Here is a 10,393-nt window from a genome sequence, read left to right on the forward strand (position 1 = left end):
TTTTTTTTTACTTCATTTCAGAGATTTTTACCAAAGATATAAATATACACACACATTTCTTTTTTAAATACACAAAAGTAAAATATATTATTATGTAATATTACATGATATAATATGTAACATTATATAGTTATATGGTTACAACCTATAACATAATTTATATGTAAAACATATAAATTATATGTAAAACAATTATGACATACATCTATACAGTATGTAATATAACAACTTATATGTACAATTATAATAAATGCATTGCTCTGTTCTGTGCTGCTTTCACTGAACAGTATCATTAAAGAAAATTCTATATTGACACAACTTCATTAATAGGCCAATCAGAGAAAGATAATTATCATGTGGTTTCACGCATATGTGGAATATAAGAAACAGCACAGGGCATCATAGGGGAAGGGAGGGAAAACTTAATGGGAAGTCAGAGAGAGAAAAACCATGAGAGACAATTAACTATAGGAAACAAAATGAAACAAAAGTTAAGTTCATCTTACCTTTTTAACTTTTTGTGGAAACTCCATACTATTTTTCACAGTGCACATTCTTCATTTTTGTTAGAGATTCTTTTTCTTAAAGAGGATTTAGAAAAAGGGGAACCCTCTTAGACCATTGGTGGGAATGCAAACTGGTGCAGCCACTCAAAACAGTATTGAGTTTCCTCAAAAAGTTAAAAATAGAGTTACCCTATGACCCAGCAATTACACTACTAGGTATTTATCCAAAAGTTATAAACATGGTGAGTCTAAGAGGCACATGCACCCCAATGTTTATAGCAGCAATGTCTACAATAGCCAAACTATGGAAAGAGCCCAGATGTCCATCAATAGATGAATGGATAAAGAAGAGATGGTGTAAATATATATAGGAATATTACTCGGCCTTCAAAAAGAATGAAATCTTATATTTGCAATGATGTGGATGGAACTAGAGGGTATTATCCTAAGTGAAGTAGTTAGAGAAAAGCAAATATAATAAGATTTCACTCTGTGTAGAATTTGAGACACAAAATAGATGAACATAGAGGAAAGGAAGGAAAACAAAATAAGTCAAAATAAGAGAAGGAGAAAAATCATAAGAGACTCTTAATGACAGGAAACAAACTGAGGGTTGCTGGAAAGGAGGTGGATGGGGGTATAGGATAACTGGGTGATGGGCATTAAGGAGGGTGCTTGGTATAATGAGCACTGGGTGATACATGTGACTGATGAATCACTATACTTTACCTCTGAAACTTAAAAAAAAAAAAAGAGAAACTTAGAGAATTTATTCTAAACCAAGTAGCATTTAAAGAGGACAATACATTGGGCAAAGTTTTAATGTCTTTAGTATTGTGTCACTAAACATATACCACCTGCTTCTAGATCCCAACACATCGTCTGGCTCATCCCTCTGTAGGAACAATGGTCTGGGTGGGAAACCAGACTCTCATCTCCCACTTCATCCTCCTGGGCCTTTTCACCCACTCGCCACTACACCTCTTCTTCTTTTCTGTCATCATGGTCATGTTCCTGGTGGCCCTCTCTGGCAATGGACTCATGATCCTCCTCATCACCATTGACTCCCATCTGCACAGCCCCATGTACTTCTTCCTCAGCTGGCTGTCACTCATGGACCTCATGCTCATTTCCACCATCGTGCCGCGGATGGCCACTGACTTCCTCCTGGGCCGTGGCTCCATCTCCTTCACAGGCTGTGGACTCCAGATCCTCTTCTTCCTCACCCTCCTGGGAGATGAATGCTTCCTGCTGGCCTTCATGGCCTATGACCGCTATGTGGCCATCAGCAACCCACTGAGGTACTCAGTGATCATGAGCCACCGTGTTTGCTGGCTCATGGTGGCAGGGTCCTGGCTCTTTGGCCTGGTGGATGGACTGATGCAAGCCATTTTCACCCTTCGCTTCCCCTACTGTGGCTCTCAGGAGATTGACCACTTCTTCTGTGAGGTCCCTGCCATACTGAAGTTGGCCTGTGCTGACACCTCCCTCTATGAGACCATGATATATGTCTGTTGCATCCTAATGCTGCTCCTGCCCTTCGCTGTCATCTCTGCTTCCTACTTGCGGATCCTGGTAGCTGTGCTCCATATGCGTTCTGCTGAAGGTCGTCAGAAAGCCTTTGCTACCTGCTCTTCTCACATGGCAGTGGTTTCTCTTTTCTATGGGGCTGCCATGATCACCTACATGCGGCCTCAGGCCTACCACTCCTCCAAGCAGGACAAGGTGGTCTCAGCCTTCTATACAATGATCACCCCTATGCTTAATCCACTCATCTATAGCCTGAGGAACAAGGAAGTGTCTGGGGCTCTCAAGAAACTCCTAGGGAGGTGTCCTTGTAGGGGGACAGGGCTAGGTTGACATTGGCAACTGAAGATGTGGGCTCTGGTTCTGGGAACTTGAATTAGCTTCTGTAGTTTGACTGGAAGAGAAACAGATGCTCTGTACTGAAAATAAAAGTCATTCTTTGGTCAGAGTTCATGATATTCGCATATTAACTTAATCAAGTATGTCCATGCTGAGTATGGATAGTGTGGAAAAAGGGCTGCACCAATGGCATTACAAAGAATGGGAGATACATAACCTATACCCCACTAAATTAGCAGGTGACAAGTTTCAGCTATTTTCCTCTATGGGAATTGCCAACTGAGGAAAACACCTTACTCAAGGTTGGTCTCTTTGGGTGGCTGCCTGAATCCCATGACTAGTCAATAAAGTATATAAAGGCTTGGTTCTTTTCCCTCAGTTTGACCCTGAAAGTCCATCCCAGCTCCAGAATGCCCTATAATAATCAGGCATCACAGGCTTCTCATCCCTGTATCCAGTTTTGCTTCCTTATCTCCACCATGAGTTCAATCCTTCCAGTGCTCTCTGATAAACCTTCCACAAGCAAAACTTGTCTCAATCTGCTTCCAGGAAACCTAACCTATGACAAGTAGAGATGAAAGAATGTTTTAAAGTCTAGTTTTCTAGATACATGTGGTCAAAATAAAATGTGGACACAGAAAACTTTGTTGCTTGATGGTATCAGAGAGAAGTCAGAAAGTTCCCTGAAGACTTGTAAGACAAGTTTAATGCAGGGGTGGCAAATGCAAATGCCTCCATATCTTGGCTATTGTAAACAATGATGTTATAAACATAGGGGTACATGTATCTCTTTGAATTAGTGTTCTTGTATTCTTTGGGTAAATACCTAGGAGTGCAATTCCTGGATCAAAAGATAATTCTTTTTTTAACTTTTGGAGGAACCTCTATACTGTTTTCCACAATGGCTGCACCAGTTTGCATTTCCACCAATAGTGCAAGAGGGTTCCCCTTTTTCCACAACCTTGCCAATACTTGTTGCTTCTTGTGATGTTTGACTTTAGCCATTCCAACAGTTGTGAGGTGATATCTCATGTTAGTTTTGATTTGCATTTCCCTGATGATGAGTGATGTTGAGCATCTCTTCATGTATCTATTGGTCATCAGTAGGTCTTCTTTAGGAAAATGTCTATTTATGCCTTCTGCCTATTTTAATTAGATTATTTGGTTTTTGGGTGTTGAGTTGTATGTTTTTTTAAAATGTATTTTGGATACTAATCTTTATTGCATATGTCATTTGTAAATATCTTCTCCCATTTCATAGGTTGCCTTTTCATTTTATTGATTGTTTCTTTTGTTGTGAAGAAGCTTTTTATTGGGATGAAGTCCCAATAGCTAATTTTTGCTTTTGTTTCCCTTGTCTCAGAAGACATATCTAGAAAGAAGTTGCTATAGTCATTGTCAAAGATGTTGCTGTCTGTATTCTCCACCAGGATTGATTCTTCTCACATCTAGGTCTTTAACCCATTTTAATTTTATTTTTGTATGTGTTCCACCAACATCACTATAAATGTTAAGTATTTGCCCTTTCTGATGCCTGAGTAGTATTCCACTGTATATATATACCACATCTTCTTTATCCATTCATCTGTTGATGGACATCTCAGCTCTTTCCAAAGTTTGGCTATTGTGGACATTGTTGCTATGAACACTGGGAAGTCAGTGTCCCTTCGGATCACTACCTTTGTATCTTTGGGTAAATACCCAGGAGTGCAATTGCTGGGTCATAAGGTAGCTCTATTTTCAACTCTTTAAGGAATCTCTATACTATTTTCGGGAGTGGCCGTACTAGCTTGCATTCCCACAAACAGTGCAATAAGGTTCCCCTTTCTCTGCAACCTTGCCAAAATCTGGTGTTTCATGTCTTATTAATTTTAGCCATTCTGACTGTTGTGAGGTGGTATCTCATTGTGGTTTTGATTTGTATTTACCTGATGCTGAGAAATGTGGAACATTTTTTCATGTGTCTGTTGGCCATTTGCAAGTCTTCTTTGGAGAAATGTCTCTTTCTGTCTTCTGCCCATTTGTTGACTGGATTCTTTATTTCCTTTGGACTGAGCTTGATGTGTCCTTTACAGGTCTTGGATACTAGTCCTTTATCTGAAATGTCATTTGCAAATATCTTTTCGCATTCTGTGGGTTGACTTTTAGTTTTGTTGACTGTTTCTTTTGTTGTATAGAAGATTTTAATCTTTTAAAAAATTTTTATATTTTTCTATTAACATATAATGTATTATTAGCCCCAGGGTTACAGGTGTGTGAATCACCAGATATACACACTTCACAGCACTCAGCATAGCACTAGAAGATTTTTATCTTGATGAAGTCACAATAGTTCATTTTTGCTTTTGTTTCCCTTGTCTTTGGAGATGTGTCTAGCAAGAGGTTGCTGTGGCTGAGGTTGAAGAGGTTGCGGCCTTTGTTCTTCTACAGGATTATGATGGATGGTCTCTGATTTAAGTCTCACTATTTGAAAGTTTAAAATTAGTCACATGGTCATTTTAAAAACAAAGAAATAATTATTTTTCCTCCGATAAATAAAAGCATAGACAATGTTTACCACAGAAGATTCCCACGGAAACAACTGGAACACTGACGTACTGAAGTATGCACATTAGTGAAAAGAAAGTGAAACATAGTTGGGTACAAGATACCAGAGAGACCTCAGTTACTACTAAATTATAACTGAGTATAATTAGATGCTAATTTTAAAAAACGCAACAACTAATTTTTTGTGATAAAAGGACTTGTCAAACAAAATTCCTTCCGAACAACTTCTTAAATGAAATATTTATTTATTTATTTATTTATTTGAGAGCATGATTAGGAGGTTGGGCACAGAAAGAGGGGCACAAGCAGGGCAGAGGAAGAGGCAGAAGGAAGGGGAGAGAATCTCAAGCAGACTCCCTGCTGAGCACAGAGTCTGGTGTGGGGCTCAAACCAATGAGCCCCACATGAGATCATGACCTGAGCAGAAGTAAGATTCTTATCCAACTGAGCCACCCATGTGCCTCAACCAAAATAGCAAGTTTTGGCATAACCAGGAAAGAGACAAAAATGATGGTTTGGGAGATGGCAACAAAGTAGGAGGACCCGAGGCTTGCCATGTCCCTTGAACATAGCTAAATAACTTTCAAGTCATCCTAAATAGCCCAGAAACTGACCTGGAGACTGACAGAACAAAATCCAAAACTAAAGAGAGAAGAGACCAAATTGAAGAAGATAGGAAGTGCAAAGAAATGGTTTAGGAGAGAAACAGATTACAGGTGCTCTGGAGAGGAAGGAATTGGGATTGCAAAGAGGGGGGGAGACATTGAGAGAGAGAGAGAGAGAGAGAGAGAAGCAAGCAGGGTAACTACAAGGAGAACATTTCCCCCAGGCTATTGGCTTGAGAAATGAGAGTTCCTGAATTTTGTGAGTTAAAGCCTGGAGTTTTGAAGGTCACTGGACTTGGCTGGGGTAAAGCCTTGGGGGTATTGCACTGCTCCTGGAGATAAGGTGGGCAAACAGCCCAGGGGCAAATAGTGATCTGAAGAATGCCTGGGGTATACAGGGAGGAGATTACTCACTCTACTCCAAGTGCACCCCTGAGAAGCAGCATTCACAGAGCTGCCTTTCCAGGAAAAAAAGGAGCTTCTCAGCTCCATTACCCTCCCTTGCCCCTCAGTAAATCACAGAACCACGTGTGGGAAGCAGCACACTGCCAACGCTGGCTGCATAACTTGCTTCCACCAAGCCCCAACCCTCTGGGCTCCAGCGGGACTGCACTTCTCATTCATGCAGGCCTCAGTCCCAGCTTGACGGGCACCTCACTTAGAACACGAGCACAAACCACTGCCCACGCCGTGTTTCCCAACCTGAGAGTTCGGCAAGTCCTCACTTCTGGTGGAAGTGGTGACAGGTCTCATTTCAAAAGCAGAGTATAGCACACAAGATTAAAACTCACCACATCCAGGCCAGGGCCCAAACACTGCCCACGGCAGGCAAAGAGAGTCTTTGCAGATGACTGCCTTTAGCTCAAGTCATGACCCCAGGGTTCTGGAATCGAGCCCCAAATTAGGTTTCCTGTTGAGTGGGGAGTCTGCTTCCCTCTCTGCCTTTACACCCACCCCTGCTCCTGCTCACTTGCTCTCTTTTTCTCTCTCTGTCAGATAAATAAATAAGTAAATAGTTTTAAAAAAAGATTAGTACAGAAATAAATGATATCGAAACTAAAAAAACAACAGTACAGATCAATGAAACCAGGAGCTGGTTCTTTGAAAGAATTAATAAAATTAATAAACTTCAAAACAGACTTATCTAAAACAAAGACAAAAGACCTCAACAAAATCACAAATGAGAGAGGAAAAATAACAACCAAAATCACAGAAATACAAACAATTATGAGAGAATATCATGAAATATTATATGCCAACAAATTGGACAACCTGAAAGAAATGGATAAATTCCTAGACACATGTAAATTACCAAAATGGAAACAGGAAGAAATAGAAAACTTGAACAGAATGATAGCTAGCAAAGAAATTGAATCAATAATGAAAAAAATACCCAACTAACAGAAGTTCAGTACCAGATAGCTCCACAGGTGAATTCTACCAAACATTTATAGAAGAGTTAATCAAAAAAATAAAGAAGAGTTAACAACTATTCTTCAGAAACTATTCCAAAAAATAGGGAAAAAAGTAAAATTTCAAATTCCTTCTATGAAGCTAGAATTACCCTAATACCAAACACAGATGAAAAATATTGCTACACAAGAGAACTACAGGCCAATATACCTGATGAACCTGGATGAAAAATTCCTCAATAAAATGCTAGCACACCAAATACAACATACATTAAAAAAATCATTTACCACTATCAGGTTGGATTTATTCCTGAGTTGCAAGTGTGGTTCAATATTCACAAGTCAATAAATGTGATATACCATGTTAATTTTTTTAAAAAAGGATAAGAACTATGCAATCATGCCAATAGATGCGAAAAAGATTTGACAAAGTACCACATCTCTTCATGATAAAAAACCCTCAACAAAATAGGTTTAGAGGGAACATACCACAACATAATAAAGGCAATATATGAAAAACCCACAGTTAATATCCTTCCTCAATGGAAAAAAACTAAGACCCATCACTTTAAGACAGGGATGTTCACAATCATAATTATTCAAATAGACCTGGAAGTCCTAGCCACAGCAACCAGACAACAAGAAATAAAAGGAATCCAAATAGGCAAGGAAGAGACAAAACTTTCACTATTGGCAGATGATACACTATGGAAAAACCCAGAAGAATCCACCAAAAAACTTCTAGAACTGATACATAAATTCAGTAAAGTCACTATACAAACTCAACATACAGAAATCTGTCCATTCTATACACCAGTAATAAAGCAGCAGGAAAAGAAATTAAGGAATGAAACCCATTTACAATTTTACCAAAAACAGTAAGATACCTATGAATAAAACTAACCGAGAGGAGAAAGACCTGTACTCTGAAAACTATGAAACACTAATGAAAGAAATTGAAGCTGCCCAACTTCTTGCTTAACATGTATCCAAAGGTAAAATAAACAAAACAAAAATGAACTATTGGGACTTCATCAGGATAAAAAGCTTTTGCACAGCAAAGGAAATAGTCAACATAACTGAAAGGCAACCTATGGAATGGGAGAAGATATTTGCAAATGATGTATCAGATATAGGGCTAGTATCCAAAAAACTGTAAAGAACATATCAAAGTCAGCACACAAGAAGCAAAGAATCCAGTCCATAAATGGGCAGAAGATATGAACAGACATTTCTCCAAAGAAGACACCCAAACGGCCAACAGACAAATGAAAAAATGCTCAACATCACTCAGTATTGGGCAAATACAAATCAAAGCCACAATGACTTTCTCTGCTTGATTTATTTCACTCAGCATGGAGCACTGGGTGTGGTGCATAAACAAGGAATCTTGGAACACTGAAAAAATTAAATTAAATTAATTAAAAACAGCACAATGAGACACCACCTTACAATGGTCAGAATGATTAAAAGTATCAACTGAGCAAGCAACAGATGTGGAGAAAGAGGAAGGCTCTTCCACTGTTGGTGGGAATGCAAGCTGGTATGGCCACTCTGGAAAACAGTGTGGATGTTCCTTAAAAAGTTAAAAATAGAGCTACCCTATTACCTAGCAATTGCACTTCTAGGTATTTATACAAAGGATACAAGTATAGTGATTTGAAGGGGCACCTGCACCTCAATGTTTATAGCAGCAATGTACACAAGAGCAAAACTATGGAAAGAGACCAAATGTCCATCTCCAGATGAATGGATAAAGAAGAGGTGATATTTATATACAAAGGAATAATAGTCATCCATCAAAAATAATGACATTTTGCCATTTGCAAGGATGTGGATGGAATTAGAAGGTATTATGCTAAATGAAATAAGACAGAGAAAGACAAATACCATATGATTTCACTCAGATGTAGAATTTAAGAAACAAAACAAATTAACATAGGGGAAGAAAAAGAAAAAGAAAATAATATAAAAAGGGAGAGGGAGGCAAACCAAAAGAGACTCTTCACTATAGGAAGAAAACTGAGGGTGGCTGGAGGGGAAGTCGGTGGGGGAAGGGGTAACTGGGTGATGAACATTAAGAAGGGCACTTGAAGTAATCAGTACTGCGTGTTATACACAACTGATAAATCACTACATTTTACCCCTGAAACTAATAATACAGTAAGTGGTCACTAAATTGAATTTAAATAAAAAACTTTAAAGAGAATGTGTAGGGAATAATCTCAGTCTTTTGGTATTGGTTGGATCCTGATTTGTGACCCAGTATGTGGTCTATTCTGGAGAAGGTTCCATGGGCACTTGAGAAGAATGAGTATTCTGTCCTTTTAGGGTGGAATGTTCTGTATATATCTATGAGGTCCATCTGGTCCAGTGTGTTATTCAATGCTCTTGTTTGTTTATTGATTTTCTGCTTCGATGATCTGTCTATTTCTGAGAGAGGCGTGTTCAGATCTCCAACGATTAGTGTATTCATATCAATATGACTCTTCATCTTGATTAACAGTTTTCTTATGTAATTGGCTGCTCCCATATTGGGGGCATAGATATTTACAATTGTTAGATCATCTTGGAGGATAGTCCCTTTAAGAATGATGTAGTGTCCTTCTGTATCTCTGACTACAGTCTTTAGTTTAAAGTCTAATTTGTCTGATATGAGAATCGCTACCCCGGCCTTCTTTTGAGGCCCATTGGCATGAAAGATGCTTCTCCATCCCTTCACTTTCAGTCTGGGTGTATCTTTAGGTTCAAAATGGGTCTCTTGTAGACAACATATGGATGGGTCCTGTCGTTTTATCCAGTCTGAAACCCTGTGCCGTTTTATGGGTGCATTTAGGCCATTCACATTGAGGGTGATTATGGATAGATACGTTTTTATTGACATCGTGTTACCTTTGAAGTCTTTCTTTCTGTAGATTGTCTCTCTATTTCTGTTCAATGTTATTCTTGGATTTTTTCCTCCTTTAAAGAAGCCCCCTTAATATTTCCTGCAGTATCGGCTTGGTGGTTGCATAGTCTTTTAAGTCTTGCCGGTCTTGGAAACTCTTTATCTCTCCATCCATTTTGAATGTCAGTCTTGCTGGATAAAGTATTCTTGGCTGCATGTTCTTCTCATTCAGTGCCCTGAATATATCTTGCCAGCCCTTTCTGGCTTGCCAGGTCTCTGTGGACAGGTCTAATGTTATTTTGATGGGCTTTCCTCTGTAGGTAAGGATCTTCTTTGTCCTAGCTGCTTTCAATAGGTTCTGCCTACAATTATAATTCTTCATTCTTACTATTAGGTGCCTTGAGGACTTTTGAGAATCTGTAATCTTGGGGGGAAACCTTTCAGCCTCTAGTACATGAATGCTGCTGTTTCCATTCACGAGATTCGGGAAATTTTCATGAAGAACTTGTTCCACTATATCTTCTAGACTTCTTTCTTTCTCCTCTCCTTCAGGGATTCCAATAATTCTGA

General features: G+C 39.0%; 1 protein-coding gene across 1 annotated transcript; it reads left to right on the forward strand.

Annotated features, from left to right (window-relative positions):
* Window positions 1–1,327: 1,327 nt before the first annotated feature.
* On the forward strand, window positions 1,328–2,366 carry LOC101674720 (olfactory receptor 56-like). Its single transcript, XM_004780236.2, has one exon. It carries the CDS (start codon window positions 1,413–1,415, stop codon window positions 2,364–2,366), a length of 954 nt encoding a protein of 317 aa, XP_004780293.1. The 5' UTR covers window positions 1,328–1,412.
* Window positions 2,367–10,393: the final 8,027 nt, after the last annotated feature.

Source organism: Mustela putorius, unplaced genomic scaffold (genome assembly GCF_011764305.1).
Source record: "Mustela putorius furo isolate JIRA1106 unplaced genomic scaffold, ASM1176430v1.1 tig00003923_pilon_pilon_pilon, whole genome shotgun sequence".
Lineage (NCBI taxonomy): Eukaryota > Metazoa > Chordata > Mammalia > Carnivora > Mustelidae > Mustela > Mustela putorius.